We start from the raw sequence: 23,041 nt of genomic DNA, 5'->3' as shown, positions 1-23,041 counted from the left end.
GTTCGTCTGGTACCGGCGTCATCGGACGTCCGGCTATCGTTTTTGACTTTCATGTTATCTGGTAACAGTTTCAGTACGAAACAATACTAAAAAAATACTTTAACAATTCCCCCAAAAATTATAATTTGATCATATACTTCGGAGCTCCGAAAATTAAATATAATTACCAAAAAGGCATTAAAAATATATAAGAACATATTAATACAAATACAAATATAGATACGCACCGGGCGTATCACCGCTGTAAATACCAATTAACATAGGCGAAATCTAGCAAAAAGTTGACACACCTTAACATGCAAATAAATATACCAAAAATTTAGCAAATTACAAATTATGGGTTTACAAGCCGTTCTCAGTTGAGACTTTTTTATAGAACGGTCCCGAGCTCCGTTTCTTCGAGGCTCGGTCTCACGCGCAATGCTGATTTTAAGTCATTTTCTAACGGTCGACGCCTTTTTTCTTCTAGGTCTGGCAGGGATTGGGTGAAACACGCTGAACGTAAAATCCCAGTTTCAGTTATATTAATCCGTTAATTTAAATCCCAAAAATCCACAAATTATAGTTTCGCACCAGGGGTCAAAGGGGTCAACGGGGCAGTGGCACGGCTGGCACTTACTTGCTTTTTGACGTCGTGATGTCCGATCACCAAATACACTCGTTTTCTCACGAGTGTTTTTAATAGCAAACCCTTGCCATTATACGTTACCGTAGCTGCAGGTATTTGTACGGATATGACGAATCCTTCGCCATACCGTCTTGGAGTTTATTTCGGCGCACATAATTCATCCTTGGAAAATCCTCGCGATATTCACACACGCCTCACCAACCACTCGCGTTCATCGTACCAAAGCGTTCTAAATTATATAAATGAACCCCGTTCATATTCAAAAAGGAACACTCGTATACAGTTACTTCGATGTGGAACCATCACCATGGCCAACCCGCGTTTTACTTCACGTGCGCGCCCGCCTGGGCCTACCAGGCGACTCCGCTCGCCCGTCTCACCTGACGTCACACAATCAGCTGTTCTACTCGCGCGCCGTCTAGCGCAGCGATTACCAACATATTCGGTAGTGTCCTCGAACTTTCCAGACCAATTTAATAACTTAAAATCTTATAACTTAAACATATTAAGACTAAACAAGAATTACAAATTTATTTTTTAAAACAACATATAACAAACTTAAATCCAAAATAACTCGTATTACCAGGGCATCCGAAAGATTAATAAAATACGTTAACCATTTCTGCCAACATAAACATTATCAAAGGTAGCAGCTGTAGCTAGAGGTGGGTTGTTACAGCAATTTTCGGTATCTGTTCCAACCAGATACTGATACAGCATTGTACCATGTAACAAGTCTCTGATACTTCTGTATCAGACGGTCCCAGGAGGCAACAAAGCTCCGCGTACGCAGACCGTGCGACCGGAAGGAGAATCTGATACATCATTTATCACGCCTGGTAATTCTCTACCTCTGATACTCTCATGCCCGCCTGATACAACCAGTATCAATCAGTTCAACATTCACTGCAGTTCGTCCTGGCCGTGTATCACCATGTTGCGGGCTGTCATGCTTTGTAGTTAGTATCTTTATAGTGAAATAAGGAATGGATAAGTGCACGAAAAAGACTTCATTTGTGTGGAATTTTTTCACGGAAAATAATGAGTTTGCTAATTGTAATTTGAGTAAACAAAAACTGAGTTATAAATCATCGACTAATCTGAAGAAACATTTGAAACGTAAACATTGATATAGTATTATAGTATGCTCACTAATGTACCTATCTGTTTTTTTATTTTTTATTTTTGATAAAATCGTGCATTTTTAATGTATAAAAACACTAGTTACTAATTGTTTTCGAAAAAAGAAAGTCCATATGTTGATTACATCTTTTATTAGTGTCAACTGAGAATTTATTTGCATTTTCATAGCTGTTAGGTGCACAAATATAAATATTATATCTTGTATTAATGTACGGTACTTTTTAATATTAAATTTTCATTAGTTTTATTATTGAACGAGACGGTGCACGCACTGCGCACTGAGTGTACTTTTAAGTAGGACAATAAACAAAACGACTTGTAACCAGGGCTGCCACTCTGATATTCATGAAAAACCTAGATAACCTACAAAAAACCCCAGACACATGGGTAAAAAACCCAGATGCGTCTAAAATGCTATCGTTGAAAATGTTTGCGTACTAATTCAAAAATATAAACATAACTGGTTTTAATATAAAACAATTAATTACCTTACAAGACTGAAAACGGTTAAATACAACCAATACAAGAAAATTACACTGCAGCAAAATGGCTGTATAAGTAATTCTTGGACCAGCACATATCATAAAAAAACCTACAAATATATACATGACAAAACAAACACCATCACTGCATTCTTTAAACCGGTAATTGTTTTTATAAAACTGCATCATGTAGGCTACGTTAGTCTTTATTCAGAGTCTGATTCTACAAGATTGGTTTGAAGGTTAATTGTTGCATTGGTTTTGTGTTCTGCAAGCCTCTTTGAAGAATGTGTCTAATTTAATATTCGACTTAGCTTCTTGAAAACTAGTTTTGTGTTTATATGTATTTTTGTGTGTGAAACACATAGACTTGTTTGCATTTATCAAACAGATATTGCAACAGATACAGTAGCTACTACCTTTATTATTGTTTTAGGTAAAAAAAATAATTAAAATTATAAAAAAACCTAGATTTGTTGGAATTCATTCTTTAAAAACCCAGAAACCCAAACACCATTGGAAAAGATCTGGGTGGAAAAACCCATGAGTGGCAGCCCTGCTTGTAACAATATCGCTTTGCGCCTCTCCTTCAAGGCTTTAAAGGCCCTGTCACACTGTCAAATATATTGTATCCAATAAATTGGACAACAAAATTTGAAGGGTGATAATGGATGAAATACGTCTTCAAATATATTGTATTCAATATTATTTGACGAGCAATGTAAAATATATTTGAAGTCATTTCACACTATCAATTTTCTTTGAGTGAGCTCGTTTTACCAAACATTCTGTAGAGAACGGTAAATGACAGTATTTAGAATCAAAAACAAATTTTGGGTCAAGGAACACTGGCTTTTTTAAGTAGGTTATATTCCAATTTAGGTATATTGTGATCATACACAGTTTAAAATTTACGTTTTCCAGTTGTTTGCAATGCCTGCATTAAGAGCATCAAAGTGTTTCAAAAGCTGTAGCTGTAATTGCATTTGTAGCAAGTCTCAGTAAACTAGAAGAGAAATCTAAGAAAAGGAAACGCAGATGGTGGACGAGACAGTGGATACTTTCCCGGCAAACAAATGGTGTTTTACCCCTTTTTGTCATGAACTTCGATACGAAGATGCCGATTCATTTCCGAACTATGTAATAATGGATTCTGAAAGTTTTGATCTTCTTCATTCAATTGTGGAGTCTCGCATTGCAAAGAAGGATACTCATTTGTGCCAGTCTATACCATCAAAGCAGAGGCTGGCAGTTCATTAAGATTTTTGGCGACAGGGGAATCATTTAAGTTCTCTACAAGTATTCCACACAACACCATCTCAAAATTTTTACCTGAAATTTGTAGTGCAATTTATAGTGCTCTTCAAAAACTATATTTAAAGGTATGTTTTGTAAGGATAAAACATATAATTAAATGTAAATCTGCAAGTAGGCATATCCCTTCTCATTCCCGCTTATTTTCTCACCCAACTAGCTGCTGTTGTATGGACACTTTCACTTGTATTTCATCAAAATTGTTCCTATACTTTAAAGTGAATGTGTTAATTTTTGCTGTGTTTAGAAATTGGCAATTTTGTTTTATTTTGAATTAAGTGTATTTACTGTTACAAACCTCAACCTGATGAGCCTTTAAGCTAACTTCACCTCAGTCACATTATCTTTTTAAAATAATTTTTTAACGAGATATTAGACCAGGTATGCTTGTTTCGTACAGCCTGGGAAGTATAGGCTTACTGACAAGGATCTGCTACACAAATATTTACATTCACGAAAAATGGTATTACTTTCAAAACTTAAATAATAATAATTGGACACGTAGGCAGAATTTTAATATTTCTAGGCCTTTCTTGCAAATCACCAGAGCTACTTGCTTACTCAGAGATGCTGCTTTAACATAAGTCAGTACCATCTATTGTAAGGAAATTATGAGTCTATATTCCAGAAAATTCCTGACAATACTTACAGAGTAGCAGCTATTGTGAAATAAGGAGAACAATGACTTATAAGAAAGATGGATTGGGTAAGCCAAAATAATTTTAGTTACATTAAGTCTCTGAATTGAGATATTTTAAAATTTATTTTAGGTGTTATTAATTTGGATTTGTAGGTAAAAGTTCCGAAATGCATATCCTAGTTTTGATACCTCATTCCTGATGGCACATTTTGTACGCAATGCTTGCTGTTTTAATTTAGTGTATCAACAATACCTGAACATAAGCAAAACTGGTATAGCAGTCAAATAATGATCGTAAGTTGAATAGATGTTTTCTGGTTTAAGGACCATAATATTCCAAAACTACAGTAACTTCTTTTAGTAAAATATATTAACCTGCACTTCCGTAGATACAGATTCAATTGGAGGAAAATATACAATAACAATTACATATTCCAGCAGGAAATAAAATAGTATTAATTCAATTACTGCATTTATTTCCCATTCGCCATTGCTGATATTTAAACTATTACACTTCGGAAACGGAAACAAAAGCGGCCGCTTTATTTTAGAATACTCTGATTGGCTGATCCCATCCAACATCCAACATATTTTAGAACCAGTCCTATACGTAAAATATTTGAAGGAAACTCTAGACATTCAATCTCTCAAATAAACATGGCTGCGATAGTGACGTTTAACGTGACGTCACAACCCTCAAAGATATTGTATCCAACATATTGGAAGGTGTTGGAAGCTAAAATTTGACAGTGTGACAGGGCCTTAACGCCTTCACCTGCGCTTCCTCCCCTGCATTCTTTCCCTTCTTTATCCCTTATTCGTCGTTCCTGCTCCCTCCCCTTTCACAAGCTCCGCCCAAGTGACCGTCATCTGCGATCGGGTACTGAGCTCATTGGCCGTGGTGTTGTTCCAGGTGAATTCTGAACTGATACTAAAGTCTCTGATACTTTTCAAGTGTACTCGTTTGCCGTTCCTGATACAGGCTCGTATCAGTGACAAAGTATTAGGTTGATACTTTTCGACCCACCTCTAGCTGTAGCACACATGCTACACACTGATCTTTGTTTGTTTTAGTGCATCGTGAAGTACCGTTACGCAATCACGCTTTACTCGTATGTTTGTTTCGCGAGAGTTTCGGATACGGAACGAAAGTCATTTTGATTGTGTTTCGATCTTTTAAATACTGTTGAATCTTCTAAAACTAAACATTTAGAACTTTACCCAATCTTTGAACTAGTTTTTGAAAATGTAAAGAGTCAAAGAAAGCGGTGCGGAATTCCGCAAAAAAAAAGGCTAAGAAAGAAGCAGATGCGAAGAAGTCTCAAGGTGCATTACTGAAATATTTTAGTTCCAGTTCTGGTTCGAAAGCCACGTTAACGTCTTCGGTGGCATCGTGCAGCAGCGGAAGTGATTCCAGTGTAAGTAGGTATATGATTCCTCCATCTAGAATCATGCATGGCCTAGAATTACTCCAGTTATTTATTATTATTATTTATATATTTATTGTTTACAAAAGTTACAATATTTCTTACATTAGTCTCGAAAAACCTATTCACCTAGGTTTGTCTGCGAGTACGGAGTCACACTCGTTCATTAAATCTTATTTTATAATACACTTAAAATTGCTCTAATAGCTGTTTGAACATTGATTATTGTTTAAAAAGTATGGAGTATATTAACATAAATTACATTGAGTTAAGGTACATCTTTTTAAGTTTACGACTGAATTTTGTCCTGCTACTTGAATTTAAAACTTCAATAGGTGATGTTTTGTAAATCTAGTAGTAGTCTAGGAATATTTTTGTTTTGTTTTTGGATAACTTGATTATTTATGGTACCTGTCATACAAAGAAAACATAATTTTTCATTTAGCTCAAAAATAGCACCAACAATTTTTCTCAAATTTCTCGTCATTTTATCTTTTAATAACATCTATAACATGGCTTACTCAGTCAGTTTTTACCGGTAAACTCTAAAAAAGGTAGCTTCCATACAATATCAATTTTGTTTGTAAATTTTCCTATAAGCCCGGAAAACCGCGCCGTCACCAAAACCACTTTTGTTTTGTGATAGATAAAATACTTATTTGAAATTCGAACGTGTCCTCCGGCCAATATTCATGGCAATACATAACTTATTTTACAGGTACAAGAAGAAGACGTACCTGCCGTCGCAGTTGGAAGTAGTTCTGGTCCCACCACAGAGCAGGGTCAAGACGAAGTCGACTCATCAAAAGTACCTCAAGCATCTAGTCATTAGCCTGCAGAAAAAGTGAATGTTGCCAAAGAAGACATAATTGAAATCGTGCCTTCTGCTCCTGCCGAAATAAAAGATGTGAATCTCGACAATGTAGGTTGCTGGCCTTCTCCTATGACCGACGAAGTAAGAACGCTTCTAGTACGTCGCGGATCTGACTCAGTACAGCACATCGATTCCAAATTTGCCGATGTTGTTCGCTCAGGGACTTCAACGAAAGGCGGTACCCGAAAACTAACCAAAGAGTGGTTCTACAAACCATTATCTAAAGGCGAAAAGGTTCTCCGAACATGGATGGCGTACTCGCCTTTGAAGCAATCCTTGTATTGTTTTTCGTGCAAGCTGTTTGGCAATTACGGCTCTAACTTCGCATCTGAAGAAGGATTCAACAAATGGTGGAAGCTAAATCCAAGAATAGGAGACCATGAAAATAGCCTGGAACATGAACAGAGCTTCTTGAAATGGAAGGAGTTGGAAGTTCGCCTGAACTGTAAAGCAACCATCGATCAGAAACAACAAGAAGTTTTCTAAAGTGAGGAAAAGAAGTGGAGGGATGTACTGTACAGGTTGCTGAATATTATCCAGTTCTTAGCCAAACAGAATCTGGCCTTCAGAGGACATCGAGAAGACATTCGAGGAGATGATAGTGGCAATCGCGGGAACTTTCTGGAGTTAGTGCACCTCCTAGCTAAATACGACCCTCTTCTAATGGAACAACTGACAAAGATATAGCTGGGAGCAAGAGTCTCAGTTTCGTATCTATCTCCAGAAACCCATAATGAATTTATAAACTTACTGGGACAGCAATTTCGATCCACCATCATCCGTCGTATTCAAGAAGCTAAATATTATTGCGTAATCTTCGACAGTACACCAGACATCTCCCACAATGACCAAATGAGCCAAGTTCTGCGATACGTACATATCGAAGGAGAAAAAGTCGCCGTGGTAGAACCTTTCATTGACTTCTTCGAACCAAAAGGAAAAAATGCAGAAGATCTCAGCAACGATATAATCGCGAAGATAACATCAGACGGACTGGACATACAGAATCTGAGAGGACAGGCTTATGACAATGCTGCCACAATGTCAGGGATCCACAATGGAGTTCAAGCCCGGATTAAAGCACTGAATCCGAAAGCTATATTCGTTGCATGCTCAAACCACTCACTAAACTTGGCTGGGGTACACACTGCTTCTGAATCAGTGGATTCCGTGACGTTTTTTGGAACTCTGGAGAAGCTGTTTGCCTTCTTTTCCGCATCAACTGTTCGATGGAACGCTTTGGTTGCCGTCACAGGTCAAGCAGTAAAACGAGTCACTGAAACGCGCTGGAGCGCTAGACATGTAGCTGTCAAGATGCTTAAAAATAAGTTTGAGGTAGTTCTTGAGGTACTGGAACAATTAACAGATTCATCTCAAACTTCCGAAACAAGATCGGGAGCCAGTCTTCTCCTGACAGCCATACAGTCATTTAACTTCCTAACTTTTCTTGGCTTTTGGGCTGCAGTGCTACCTGAAGTAGATGACGCACAGATTTACCTGCAGCAACGAGGACTAAGTGTGGATAAGTGTGCTCAGAAACTCTGCGCTTTGAAAACCCTCTTAGTGGAAAGTAGAGACCGTTTCGTGCAAGAAGCAATTGACTTTGCTAAGACTCTCTGCGAAAAACTCGGAATCGAACTCGAAACGAGAAGAATTCGCAGGAAAAAACCGTACATGGCGATGAATCTTCTGAAGATGCAGCTTTGTCTCACGAACAGGAAATCCGTCGAGAGATTATCGCATCATTCGACAAGATCATTCAAGAAATGACGACTCGATTCCAGCAAATTCAAGAAATATCGGACAAGTTCAGATTTTTGATGCCAGCGAAACTTTTGGACAGCAAGTTCGAGTGTGATAGTGTTGCAAGTTGTGAGAGAAGTTTTTCGAAGTTGAAGCTAATAAAAAATTACCTCAGATCTACTATGAGCTCCGCTAGATTATCAAACTTGGCTATATTGTCGATTGAACAAGAATTGGCTGCTAATATTGATTTTGACAAAGTTATTTCTGACTTCGCTGCTCATAAGGCCCGTAGAATCCGCTTGTAAAACCGCTCATCCTATTTTAACTTCAATAAAAGGTACCTCATTGCATGTGCAATTTAATTTTAACTAAGCACCTATAGAATGGGGGCGGCAAAATGGGTCTCCCGCCCCAGGCGCCGAGATGGCACGCTACGCCACTGATGTGAACTCCTTGAAAATCTTAATTCAGGTGGAAGCACCTACTTGGGTCAGACCTAAAACCGCCAGAAATTTCTTACAACATCCTAGATTGTGTATTATTACATCCTTACTCTTGCTTCAGTTTAATGAATATTTCATTACTATCTCTATTACTACCCTCTACACCTCGAACAATCTTATGGTTTGGAAATTAAAAATTGAAACCCCCAACTGTGTGCAAAACTTAAACACATATCTGCTCCTTATTCAAACAATGACAGCAGTCATTTCCATATGATCAAGTCATGAACTAGTGATTTCAAAACTTAAAATAAAATTTGGGGGTAAAAAAATACAATTTTTATTTTAAAACTTTAAAAGAGAATATTACAACAGCCCTTTTAGTTAACATCACCAAACCTACTGGACTTCCTTGCACGAGTGTGTTACAAAAACTGCTGCATATCAGAGAGCTGGAAGCTCCGGAATTTATTAAGGCTTTCTAATTAAATCTGAGGTAATCTGCAGGGAAAATAAAATACAAATTTCAGCATAAAAATATATACTCTTTTAATACTTCAACACATATAAAAATATCACCTTTGGTTGCTTAATTATTCTCAGATGTTCTGAAAATGAATGCTCTGAAGATGTAACTCAGCAATAATAAAAAAAAAAAAATACAAAAAAAAAAGCAATCATAATTCATAAGTGATACATAAATTACAAACAGTGTTCTACAGGCAATGGATTTCTGAAAATAAAAGACTACCAAAAAACTGGTATTCAGACTAATAAGTTGTTAGGAAGGCATACTCATTCAGGCATCTTCGATTGCAATTACATTTTCAATATAGCTAGCCATGCACAATCAATTCTTTGCATGTCTGACATCGTAGTGCTTAACAGTTACTAGAATGTCATTGATTAAAACTGCACAAATGTAGTGAAAAATTACATTAACCACTGTAAGGAAATAAACTTAATTTGTTACAACTTGTGTAAAATAATACTTGATGCTAGGGATATACATATTTAAATCACCTGGGAAACACTATCAAGTCACATTAAAATTAGTTACTGAGAATCGTGAGACGTTAATGTTATTGGCTACTACAGCCACTACTTATTTACTTTTACCTTTATGTAAAATTACAGTAGTATCAAATAATTTCATCAGTTCTTAAGCTATGTACTACTGTTTTCCTATTTTGTACATTGCTTGATATTATAGAAATATATTTTATTTGTGCAATCAGCTTTTGTTCTTAACCAACATAAAATGAAATAATGATTTCTGCAGCCACAAAGAAATTTGCATCAACTGACAACAATCATTATTATTTAACAAATACAAATAATTTGTTACATACTAGACTGTAACAATACATGAATAGGTGCATGCAAAAATGCTCCATTTGAAATTTTTTTTATTTTTTTTAATCTATGTTTGAAAACACTTGGTGAAGAAAATTATAATTTATACATGCATGTCATTATGAGCATAGCACGTAATGGTTAAGAAAAAACCTTTATAATATACATATATTTTTACAAGGCCACAAAGTTTACCAGATTATTGATAGACACTTTTTTTCAATGGACAGCTTCATTTTTAGTAAGAACATTTTCCAATTCATTAAAAATTGTAATCATTCCATGTAAACAACAACATATTAGAGAATAACTATAGTGCCCAGGATCTCTTATGCCAGTAATTTTCACTATGATATGGAATATGTAGAATTTTACAACCACAGAAAAGATTATTAAAATATTGACTTACTAGTTCTTTACTTCTAATATTTTTAAGTATAAAACATCCATAGCGTGGGAAAAAAAAATCTTTATTTTTGTGATACAGTATTGTATTGTACAATTTAAAAAGAATTCTGCAAACAATTTTTTACCATGCACCAAAATTTAATGTTAGTTTAAAACATAAGTTGTCCCAGGTGATTTGTTATACCTTTATGGCTTTAGGTTTATGTTTTTTTATAATTAATTACCTAATTGCAGATTTTTCCTTTAGTTTTCTTTTCCTAGCATATTAAACCCATAGTAAAAATTATTATTATTTTTTAAATACACTTATAATCTTAATTTATTTACCAAATTTCAAATGTGACTGCTGAACTACATGATTATACTACTGTTTTTTTTAAATGTAACATTAGTCTCTTAACGGCGACCATGCTAAGTTGGCAACAAAATATTTATTTTTGATTGCTTTGACTGCTTTTGTTAGCAGGAGTAGACACAATGATAAATGTCTGCAATTTCACAATGGATTTTTAATTCAAAATACCAAACCACGCAGTATGTTTATAGACAGCAGTTGTGAGGCAATGACTTATTTTATCAGACTGTAAAACTTAGACTATCCCCCAAGTGCTGTGTCCAGATTTTCTCTAAAAGTATAATGTTTCATACTCTTCCTTTGTCTTTGGCATGTTATTGTCAGAGTCAAAATCATAAATAAACATATATTACCCCTGATAAATACAATATTTTCTCAAATCTAAGATGCTATCAATTCCAAAATGGATACCTCCTTTTTTATTTTAATTTTCACTGAAAGAAAAGTCTTTACCATCAAAAATAAGATGCACTTTAATTTTAAAAAAAACATGTTTTTTTTTTTTTCTGTTAAAGGTGAGGAGCAATATTCATATAGGTGTATTGGTTTTTTAAGTAGTTTACTAAACACACAGCCCTGTCCAGGTTTTGAAACCTGTAGTTATCATTTTATCTTAAAGTGACAGTGACTCTGTGTCTTGTGCCACACACCTTACTACTAAATAACTTACTCTCGAAGAACGTACTTCAGGGTTGGGGGGGGGGGGGGGGGGAGGGGAGGGAGTGAACCTCTCCTCTCGGAGTTCTCATTAAGAATGTTGATGAATTTGCCGTGTGTATCAGAGAACCAAATAAATAAAACAAATGCTAATTGATTAGAAAAAAGCCCCAATTTTCAAGTTCAAAAAGTTATTTAAAATTTTTTAAAAAATAATTTGATACTTCTATTTTGCTTACTCACTGAAGGTATGAACTATGAGTGGTAGCCATACATTCCATTCCTCTATCGGGTCATTCTTGTTTGATAAAAATCAAAATTGGATAAATAAAAATTATATATGAGTAAATAACACCACATCCTATTTGCCATATAAAATAACTAGTCAGTGCAGAAGATTGCAACAGCCATTACATTAATTAAAACAGTGAAATCTCATTACAACATGCCTGAAGAAAACCCACATTTTTAGTACTTCATATTCAAGGTACTTTATATTGAACTGTTACTAAAATGATAAAACAACTCGTACGGAGGGATCTGGAAATAATTGTTTTAAAGTGAAGAACTTTATAATGAAGTTCCACTGTTCAAGAGTTACTGACAAGACTATTCAGACACAGCCTTAAGATTAACTAGACATACAAGAATCACTTTAACAGTGATGCACGAACAACTTATTGCAATCTCGGATACAGCAAAATCTAAATAACCGAAAATAATTTTCATACTTTACATTGCTCAGTTTATAACTATAACACCTAACCTTGTCATAAATAGTTGGTACAATGAAATATGTTATTTCTAATGGTTGCATACAGTGTCAATGTACAATCCTTATTTATTCTTACAGTAAATATATATGGGATAGAACTCCAAACTCATTATAAGAAGGTAAATTACTTGACCAAAGAAATACTGTGAAAATCTAAAAAAATATCATATCTTCTCAAGCATTAAATGCTACAGTTAATTGCATTGATGCATACTAGTGAAGTTTCGGTTCTACTTTTTTCCTCCACACAATTTCCCGTGTACCAAAGCCACAGTTATGTCCAGATAGATGGCATCTACTTGCTTAATACAGTGACGTGTCAGTTATAAATTTTCCCCAGTTCTCTATTTGGTTCCGGTTCTTAAAAACCTTTCTCATTTCTCTGTTATATGTAAACCTCCACACAATTTCCAACAGTCAGACCAATGATAAAGTACATATGTTCTAATAAACGGTGTGCATCTGTTTAGTATGACTTCTCAGCACCCACCCCTCTTTACTATAATCTAACCACAAAAAAGTCACCTAGTCCCTAGTTCATTATTTAATTTAGGCACACCAATAAATAAAATCGGTTGAGAAAAGAAAAACGTAAATATTTGTTCACAAGAGATTAAGTAAATTATAAAATACTAGTTGTTGTACCCGTGCGTGCTTTTCTACTGAAGTCTACAAGCAGAACACGTTCCTTCTGCTTTTTATGAATAATACAACTGAATTAATTTTAAAATTCCCTACCCACCCCCTTGGGAGTTTATTTCTTTTATATCAGTTATTAGTGGATGCTCTTATAGCTAGGAGCTGGAAAAATTAGCATCTATTATTTTTTATTTTATAAATTAGCAGTTCATAAGCAGTCAGTTCTAAATCGTAATAGATTTATTCAAAAGCACACTGAGCCTTGTTTTCAAAGGTCTACTTTCACTTGAAATGATCATGCTCATCTCCCAGTGAAAAGTGGGACAAAAAAAAAGTTGGGATCTCTGCACAAATAACCGTTTTGTTTACCTTCGAATACTTCCTGTCCACATTATCTTTCCATGTGAGCGGGGATGAAGAGCACAAAGAAAGAGAAGAAAAACCGCTATAGCTAGCAATTTCCAAACATTTTCAACATTTACAAACCATTACTTTCACTGTGCAGATAGTTAAGTATTCAGCGGTGGTTTAAAGGAACGTTAGAAAATACATGTTCGTGTGCGAGTGTCGCCAGACAATGGCATTTTACCGGAAGTCTACTGAAGTAGGGATTTGACCGTTAATATCTCTGTGTTAAGATTATATTTACGGTTCTTCCAGCCAGTTACCTTACTGAGAACGCGGAACACAGAACCACACAGACAACTAAGCACCAGACCGATACACCACTAATGCATACCAGTGCTAGGATGAGCATTCGTATTAACAAGAAAAAAACAAAACAGAACATGAAATTATAATCTGTGTAACCATAAAGATAATGAATGAGTCACAAGTTTTACTCAGAAAATACTTTTATTATGAAAATATGTATATTTTTTTCAAATCATTTAATAACCAGAAGTTATAGACTACTAGAGTTTTTAAATAATTTTACTTGGGTATGATTTAAGAACTTGATTAACTCAGAAAGTTTGCAAAATGTCTGTGGGTGGATGGATGGATGGATCGATGGATAGAATGAATGAGAGCCTAACGTATTGTCAACACTGGAGTCTTTAGAGATGTTGAGGTATGATTAGATAAGGAATTGAGCATTAACAGACTGAATTGGTGGGGAAAACCTAAAGCCAATGGTTAAGTCAGCCAGGTTTTCTTGTTGTGGGAATAAAGGTTTGACCCTGCCAGGAATTTAACCCGGATTGTTTTGGTGGCTGAACTTAATACCTATACCTAATACAAACATAACAATGCCAGCAAAGACTCCAAATTTTTTAGCTCTGCTTCATAGACAAATATTAGTTGAACCAACGAGCTTAACCATACACTTAAAAAAATTTTTTAAATCAAAGTCAATTTTTTTCCCCCCTAATAAACATGATTTTCCCCCCACGTACAATGATACATCACAACTTTACACATTAGAATATTGCATCATGTACACAGTGCAAACATTTTTTTCAACCTTTTTTGACATGCTAAAAATTATTTAAAATTCATAATTAGGTAACGGAAAAGAAAAAACGGTTAGGAATAAATATCGTTTAAAAAACTTCTAGGGATGAACAGAACACCTCTTTGAGAACGGCCGTGTGCGAAGCGCACGGACTCTCCTGGTTTCGCGCTGGGAGACGATGCAAGGCTGGCACGAGCTCCCGGGGGCTCCGGGACGTCACTGGGAGGTGACGAGCTTGATGATGGTGGCTATGACCTTCTGGAGCTTGCTGTCGGCGAGCAGGTTCAACTCCGGGTTCTCGATCTTCTCCTCCAGCAGCTTCACCAGCTCCTGCCGGATCAGGCTGAGCAGCTCCGCCACCTTCAGGCAGACCACTTGCCGGTCAGCACTGCTGAAGGTACTCACTACCCGGGAACAACACCGGAGCATGGAGCACCCAGGAAAAAATCATGATATTTAGTAGGGATGTGCGAATCCTTGATTTTCAGTTCGGTTCGAATCCGATTCGAATCCCTGGCAATATTTGAGATATGAATCCGATTTTGAATATTAAGCACAGAATAATTAAAAATAGCTGATTAACTTAAAAATAATGTGTTCTCTTTTTTCTAACTGTAACTACTGGCAATTATTTATCACACTGAGATTGAATTGTTTATAATTATGTAAACTTAATTAATAATAAATACTTTAAAATATGAAAATCAAAACATATTCGATTCTTCAACTCAATTGTAATAAACTGCACGCCACAGGGAAATCTGTTTTATAAACGTTTCAGCAAACGAAACCATTTTTTTCTCCAATAAATAGCCAAGACATTTTTTTTCTTGTAGGTATGTAATTGTTTTTAGTTTATAGTTTGCTATATGATGAAATTCGTAATTATAGTTTAAGCTCTCGAAAACTCGAAATTCTTTTAATGCCACTGTGTTAATTATTTAATTTACATATCTTTCTTTGATACATCATATATTAAATATTTACGTAATAGTAGCCTAATTTTATTTTTCACTGCTAGTATTTTTGAGCCTAATGTTTTCTTGTCAAAAAATTGAAGTAACTTATATTGTTTTCGTCGTCAAATATAATTTAACACGATTATGCGGGTCATTTTGCTGTCTGCCAAAACTGCGGGTAAGATGATGAAAAGCCTGAATTTGGTTGAGTAAAGTAAATCCTTGGTATCTATGTTAAAATTGTAACCATCTCTCTCAGGTTAATTTAGTTGATTATTTAATACAAAACTTAAACGCAAACTGGAAAACATCATCAACCATTGTAACAAAATCGGAGGTTGAGAGGGCGTTAAAATCCTACATTAAAATTAATTAATTTTGTTTAATGGTCAAAGCATTTGAATATTCACAACATTTTAATATAGAAGATGTGCTGCACACATTACATATATAGTGAATTGTGATAAAACTGAAATAACCCAGCAAAGCATGACAGTGCACGTTAATACACCATAAGACACTAAAATTTAACTAAAAACACCAAATCAATTAGCCTTAATGACAAAACCTAACTCAAATTACAAAAATGTAATGTTTTATCACTGTATAATTATTGAATGTAATTTATATACCATTAATTTTATACTACAATAAATGACCTAAATGGATTGGAAAAAAAAAATCAATATTATATTGTTTGATCTTGCACGTCTTGACATTAGTAACACATATTTTACATTAACGACGGCACATGATTCAAGCACAGAAAAATTTCCAATTAATTTTTATTATTCCGAGTAGTTCCGTTCTAGAAATGCTTGTTACCGATGATTTTACAGCATAGGTGAATCAGGTGTGAATCAAAATGAGACTATTTTGGTAAAATAAGAATTAAGTAATATTTTAGTTTCATATTTGAATTCACTATAAAAAAAGACTATTTAATAACAACAAAGAAATGAACTGCTTTAAAAACAAACTGACCTAGAAATAAAATCATAAAATCTTGTCCTTGATCATGAAGTATTTAGTATACTAGCAAGTGGTGTAATAAAACTGAATGAATCAGGCCTCGAGTGTTGTCGATGTTGAGAGATGACATAGAGCAAGGCCACCCGACCTGGTGCGAGTGGACGGCGAACACGACCCAGCCGTCGTCCAGGGACAGCACGGTGTCGCCCCGGTGCAGCTCCACACACACCCCGCAGCCAGAGAACAGCACGAAGGGCAGCATCGGCACCATGGTGCTGTCGCGGATGAACACGCGGCTCGTCTTCATCTTCTCCTGGTACACCAGGTAGGGGCTGGCGAACCGGCTCACCGCACAGTTCACCGACGAGGGGTGCAGGAACACCTGCGCGCAACCACACACCAAGGCTATGTCTACACCAACGTGTTTCCAGTCAGCGTTTTGAAATAATACCATCGAAATCAAAACTGTAACACATAGTACACTGCTTTATATATATATATATATATATATATATATATATATATATATATATATATATAGAGAGAGAGAGAGAGAGAGAGAGGGAGAGAGAGAGGGAGAGAGATAGAGAAGGATAGAGAGGGAATGGAGAGAGAGATAGAGGGAGAGAGAGAGAGGGAGAGAGATAGAGGGAGAGAGATAGAGGGAGAGAGATAGAGGGAGAGAGATAGAAGGAGAGAGATAGAGGGAGAGAGATAGAGGGACAGAGATAGAGAGAGGGTGAGAGATAGAGAGGAGGGAGGGAGAGAGGGAGGAAGAGAGAGGGAGAGAGAGAGAGGAAGAGAGAGAGAGAGAGAGAGAGGGAGAAAGAGAGGGAGATAGAGAGATAGAGATAAAGAGAGGGAGAGAGAGAGTAGGAGAGATAGAGAGAGAGAGAGAGAGCATGGCAGTACCAAGAATAACACTTCACAACCAACACTATATCAATGTTTCAAATGGCTTATAAATAAAACCACCTAATCTTGTCTCTGCCGATGACTGACGAGCGATCACCGGGAAAGTGATGGTGGAGAGTGGGGATGCACAGTACACATAAGTGGTACCTACAAAGCCATCGTCTTTGGTCTTGAAGCGGATCTGCTCAGGCTTCACCTCCATGGGGATGGCGCCCATGACGGATGGGGCGTAGCTCTTCTCCGGGGTGAGCACCTTCACCACGTTGGGGTAGAGCGCGGCACAGAGCGTGGCGGCCAGCAGCCGCTGGTTCCCGCTGTGGGCGTTCATCTGCGACAATCCACGCCGCACAACCTCTCGTTTACTAGGTCATACCTATCCTCTTACCATTTCCCAAGATATTGTACATTCAACATGTAATTATCTATAGTAATATTATAAAGCTGAAGAGTTGGTTTGTTTGTTTGTTTGTTTGAACGCGCTAATCTCAGGAACCACTGGTCCGATTTGAAAAATTCTTTCAGTGTTGGATAGTACATTTATCGAGGAAGGCTATAGGCTATATTATACTATCAATAACATTAGGGATCCTTACTGAAAGTCCAATTTAGAATATAAAATAAAATGACGACATGCATTGATTCAGGAAACTTAGTTCACGATTAAACCATTCAAAGGTTGAATGTATCAGCTGCACAGTTGATTATTTTTTAACGCCTTGCACGTTATTCTATCTCGGGACCAACTCTTTGAAAGTAGCCAGGGCCGCAACTAGGAAGGGCGGGGCGGGGGGGGGGGGGGGGGGGGGGGGGGGGGGGGCAAGCGGGGCATACACCCCGGGCGCAAAGCTGTTGGGGCACCGAAATCGCTTGCATTGTAATTCCTACTACAACTGGTAACTGGTAAAAAGTTTTTGCATGGAAGTTACAGTAGCACAGAAACTGTTACATGTAGGTATGGAAAATGCTTAAATAGCACCATTTTTCCGTGGGAGGGCCCCCGGACATCCGCTTTATTGGTGTGGTATGTGAAAAAAAGAGAAGGGGGGGGGGGGGGTGCATGAATCCATTCATGCCCCGGGTGCCAGAGACTCTAGTTGTGGCCCTGAGAGTAGCGCACGAAGGCGTGGTGGTGTCGCACCTGCGGGCCCGTCATCTCCAGCACGGAGTCCTCGCCAGCGCGGCGGCGGGCCGGCGCCAGGCTCACGAACCCGATGCTCGCCAGCAGCTCCAGGAACTGGTGCTTGATGTCGGCCAGCGTGAGCAGCGTGCGGTCCGACAGGTAGTTCTCCTGAGCGAACCTGTGGCCCGCGCTCCTGCCCTTCTTGTGCACGCCCAGCCAGGTCTGCACCGAGTCGTTCGACATCCAATCCAACCAGTACGCTTCAGGGTCATCTTTACGGAACACTTTCAAGGATTTGGAATTCTACTGATCACTAATGTGTAGGGACACCTGTATTTCGCGAATACATTTCGTGCCAAGGTATTTCACAAAAAAATACTGTATCTTTTAACCTGTGGTTATTCGCTGAGGTCGGTGAGAGGTGTCGTCCCGCTCTTGACGGGGCCAATGAGAATGTGGTCACTGTACCTACTGCTGCACCCTCACAATTTGCCACATGGCTCTTAGAAAAAAGCTACAGTGTTTCGTGAAATACCTCGACATGAAATGTATTCGCGAAATACAGGTGACCTTACTAATGTGTGTTCGAACATGGTGCAGAAATTCACTAAGGTTATTGATAGCGATGGGTCAGTTCCTGTTTCTTCTCGGATCTCGGTTCGGTACCGGTTCTTAAAAATCGGTTCTCGGTTCTCGGTCCTGACTTTAAAAATAAAATAAACATTATTCACACTTTATTTATGAGGTGTGTCAAGTCATAAACTATTGTTTTGGCTACAAAAAAGTACTTAAAAGCCTGTATCCAGACTTACATCTTGAACAATTTACTGTTTATAACACGGAAAATACAATTACAAAGAAATGCATTGGCATAAAGTTTCAGTCTTTAAAGAGGCTATCAAAGCAAATTAAAAGGTTTAGTATAGTTTTCAAGCTACAGCAAACACATCAACCTATTACAAATGTAATACAGTAGAACCCTGTTATAATGTTTTTCAAGGGAGCACAAGAAAAAAACATTATAAGCAGGAAAACGTTATAAGCAGGAAATCTCCAGTTAGCACTTAACAATGTTCGAGCTTTGTACCAATGGACTCACCAAGCTATGTAAACAACTTTAATGTTAAAACCAAAGATAGTATACTTGATACATGAATTTTCTGAAACAAGCCAACAATTTTTCAACTTCGTCTTGTTCCCTAGTTAAATTTTGTTTGTCTTTAAAGATACACTGCCACATTTTTTGTAAAATTGTCTCACAATTCATGATGACAACATTAAGAGTGAGAACGTCTACTCCTTCGCCACCTGAAAATGTTTAATTTTGGGATTCCTACGTATGAATGAAAAAAAAAATATTATTTGTAAGCAATAGAAAACACTTTTAGTTATGCCCTCGCTCAATGGTTGGCAACTTAAATATCGTAGGACTATGTATGTGCATCTGAATACCCACTGGAATGGCAAGGAAGAGAAGAGTTGACTAGGGTGCCAATTGACACGTAACTATGAACATTGTGTACCTTCAGTATATTGCATAAAATTGTATTTTAACAAACTTAATGTATTGTATGGCAGTGATTGTAAACATAAACATACATAAAGGAAACTTTTTATCATAAGTGTTGATATAATTTGGTTTTAAAACATTTTTTCCCCATTTATTGACTGTTAGAAAGCAAACATTATAAGCAGGAAATTACACTATTTATGAACGTTATATGCAGGAAATAAATACATTCTCCTTATGGGGGAAATATTGGGACTTTAAAAATATGACATTATAAGCAGGAAAACATTATATGCAGGAACATTATAACAGGGTTCTACTGTATGTATTAGTGAAAAATAATTCTAAATAGTCAAGAAGCATTTCTTTTAACCAGTAAATAGTAAAAAAAATTAAAAAAATAAAAACATTATTTTTATCATTTGTGTCTGCGGGATCTTTGTCAACGGTATTAACACTAAAAACAAATATGTGCCACCTTCAAAGGAATCCCATTTGCCTAAAAGAGAAAGTTACTAGCCATTCCGCTATATGGCTGCAGATGCAGTGAACTTACACTCCACAGCACTGCACAAAGAAATAAAATTTTAGAATGCCGAAAATTATTACGGAAATATTTCGTCAATTCTATTAAACACATATACTATGGAAATTTCACTTTTAATTTTTCTTTATACACCAGTCACCCATACTTACGTGTCAACGACTCAATTATCTGCCTATTTCAAAAACCATTGAAACAAACATGGCGTCTTTCTCATCTCATCTCTCTGCTGAGGCACGTTATACAGTTGCACATATCGAACTATGTACATCTATGGCACCTTCAATTATTGTTATATTTTGATTAAAAACTTACTTTGTTTACAGATGTGACGAGAATATTAAATATTTTCACGTGTAATTTATATTATAATTAGAGATGTATATTATTCACACAAGTGCAAAAAAAAATAATTCTAACATTAGTTGAGCCATTTCATGCTGCAGTTAAATTGTAAGCAAGGACTATTTTCGTAAAGGGTTTTGCTATACTGCCGGTACCGGCACCAGCACAGACATTTTAGCTGCGGCTCTCGGTGCCGGTTAAAATGCTGAGAACCGTAGGAACCAAGAACCGAGAACCGGTACCGACCCATCCCTAGTTATTGATCAGATTAACTTAAATGGAATCAACTCAAGAAAAAAATACTTCATCACAATTAAAAATTCAATTGTAAATATCTAATACACTTAGTATTTACTAGTACAAAACAAGGGGCAAAAAAAAAAAAAAATTGTTCGAATTCAGTGCATCATGCACTAATATTAATTCAGCAGCTGCCACGAGAGCAAACACTCAGAACACAACATGAAATGTAACCAACTTTGTATGCTTTCAGCATGGTGAGATGGTCGCTGTTCCCCGTCGCAAACTCTCTCTTGCTCGCGTCTGCGGCATCTCGTTTGCCGAACGGAGAGACGAACGGGGACTTGTAGTTCAAGCACGCCGCGATGGTCAGGGCCGAGTCGATGCAACTGAATATAGCTCCGAACAACATCAGCTTGCCTATCCTGCAATACAAACACATCACACAAAATGCTCGATCAATTACACTTGCTACTGCTTCACCACACCACCTGCTTCATTTTCAAGCTCTTGTAATTAGTAGACCCTTGCGAAGCTTTGACTAAGCGAATCAATTGAAGCTCATTTTAATATTCAATTTGAATTCGTCAGGAAATTTGCTACTCATTTATTTGAAGCTTCTGTAGTGATGAAAACCTTTGCTTCTGATCTGAAGCTTCACATTTGTTGCAAAGCTTGAAAACATTGAAAGGCTAAAGTTTGCTGATTAAAATATATAAGTACATAGTTTTTTTTTTGTTTTGTATATGTTATGCTTGTAGAAATTTGGTAACTTAAAAAAAATCAAAAGGTGGCACTCTGCTTTTATGAATGCTCAATATTAATATTATGCATGATCACTTTATAATTTTTATTGAACGATGTTATACATAGGGTCCAATTAGTTAAATCACTTCATGAGTTCAAACATTAAAGAATTTTTCTCCTTTAAGTCTGTATTTCAAAGATTAAGTATAATAATACTTCCCCTAGAATAATATTTGCAAATAGATTCAATTTCATTAACATTTTAAACATCCGATTTGATATTCGCTTCGCGGAAAAACACCTAGTATATTGCCAAAAGTGTATTAATTATTATAACAGTGATAGATGCCCACAATAAAATTGGTTGTTTAACTAATTCCAAGGGGGACGTGGACTCAAGTCTGTTAATGAACACCACATCACAGCAATGTAAATACGCTCCACGAGACGTGGTTTCCGACCAGTCGTATCGAAAACCGCGGCAACACGGTGGAGCACACGAGATGAACTCACTGACCTCACGTCCACGGGGAGGGCGGCGAGGTGGCGACCCAGGGGCGTCAGCTCCTTGTCTATGTTCAGCGCGCCCACGTTCTTCAGGCGGGCCAGAGCAGAGTCGACGGCAGACTCCGGAGGGGGCTCGATCGTCTTCCCTGGTAAAGCATTCCCACTCTCATGGCCGCCAGCTTCGTAATCACACTTCATCCTTTTTTAATGTTGTTGTGAGTGCAGACACCAACTACATGGCTCAATAAAAACAAACAGTGACGGTAGAGGTCATGCGTGCATTTTGCAACAACCCAGGTTAAGGCCCTTCCCAATTATTAAATGATTTAAGTGATGATGTTGACATCAGTTTGTCTCCGAGAGACACTATGTCCGTAACCGATCGTCTACTGTACCGTCTACTATGGAACTTATATAATTTTCAGCGGCCAACTCATTCCTTCAAGTGCTAATGAACTACGTATGTATGTCCATTCCTAGACCAACCATTTGCTAGCCGATGGTCTGGAGTGCGACAAATTTTTTTTTGCTGCATACTGTATATTGTTATTGCAGATGCAGAACCTCGTATGTCAATTTCTGGTGATTTTACTGTTTCCTTTATACTCGCGTCCGAGCACGATTGCCGCAGTGTACCTGGGTTTTGTGGCGGGTTGAATGTGCAATTTTTTACCATTGCTTTCTGTGAAAGGAAATCGTAACACCCAGTTCTGGACCTGGGAGGAAAATTTTTCTAAAGAAAAATTCCATAATTGGTTGGGAATCAAGATTTGTACCTTTAGTTTTCTGACCAGGAGCGCAGCACACTGAGTTAAAAATGCCAGACATAATTACGTCAG

At 37.0% G+C, this 23,041-nt stretch overlaps 2 protein-coding genes across 3 annotated transcripts in view; one reads left to right on the top strand and one right to left on the bottom strand.

The window, feature by feature from the left end:
• The first annotated feature begins 1,596 nt into the window (after window positions 1–1,596).
• LOC134534295 (zinc finger MYM-type protein 1-like) lies at window positions 1,597–9,374 on the top strand. The gene is made up of 2 exons (XM_063372633.1): window positions 1,597–5,625; window positions 6,353–9,374. Exon 2 carries the CDS (start codon window positions 7,361–7,363, stop codon window positions 8,276–8,278), a length of 918 nt encoding a protein of 305 aa, XP_063228703.1. The 5' UTR covers window positions 1,597–5,625; window positions 6,353–7,360; the 3' UTR covers window positions 8,279–9,374.
• The window catches only part of LOC134534294 (putative ATP-dependent RNA helicase DHX57), a 36,772-nt gene continuing 22,952 nt past the window's right edge, over window positions 9,222–23,041 (bottom strand). The window contains exons 16-21 of one of the 2 annotated variants that reach the window (XM_063372631.1): window positions 22,213–22,348; window positions 21,187–21,373; window positions 18,328–18,531; window positions 17,337–17,517; window positions 16,423–16,656; window positions 9,222–14,703 (exon numbers count right to left, since the gene is read on the bottom strand). In XM_063372631.1, the coding sequence (XP_063228701.1) occupies window positions 14,432–14,703; window positions 16,423–16,656; window positions 17,337–17,517; window positions 18,328–18,531; window positions 21,187–21,373; window positions 22,213–22,348 (1,214 nt within the window). In that variant the 3' untranslated portion in view covers window positions 9,222–14,431. The remainder of the gene's footprint in view (window positions 14,704–16,422; window positions 16,657–17,336; window positions 17,518–18,327; window positions 18,532–21,186; window positions 21,374–22,212; window positions 22,349–23,041) is intronic. The other variant, XM_063372632.1, reaches the window with a different exon arrangement.

This window comes from Bacillus rossius, chromosome 7 (assembly GCF_032445375.1).
Source record: "Bacillus rossius redtenbacheri isolate Brsri chromosome 7, Brsri_v3, whole genome shotgun sequence".
Classification (NCBI taxonomy): domain Eukaryota; kingdom Metazoa; phylum Arthropoda; class Insecta; order Phasmatodea; family Bacillidae; genus Bacillus; species Bacillus rossius.
The sequence above is the reverse complement of the archived record's forward strand: the minus strand, read 5'-3'. Positions and strand labels throughout refer to the sequence as shown.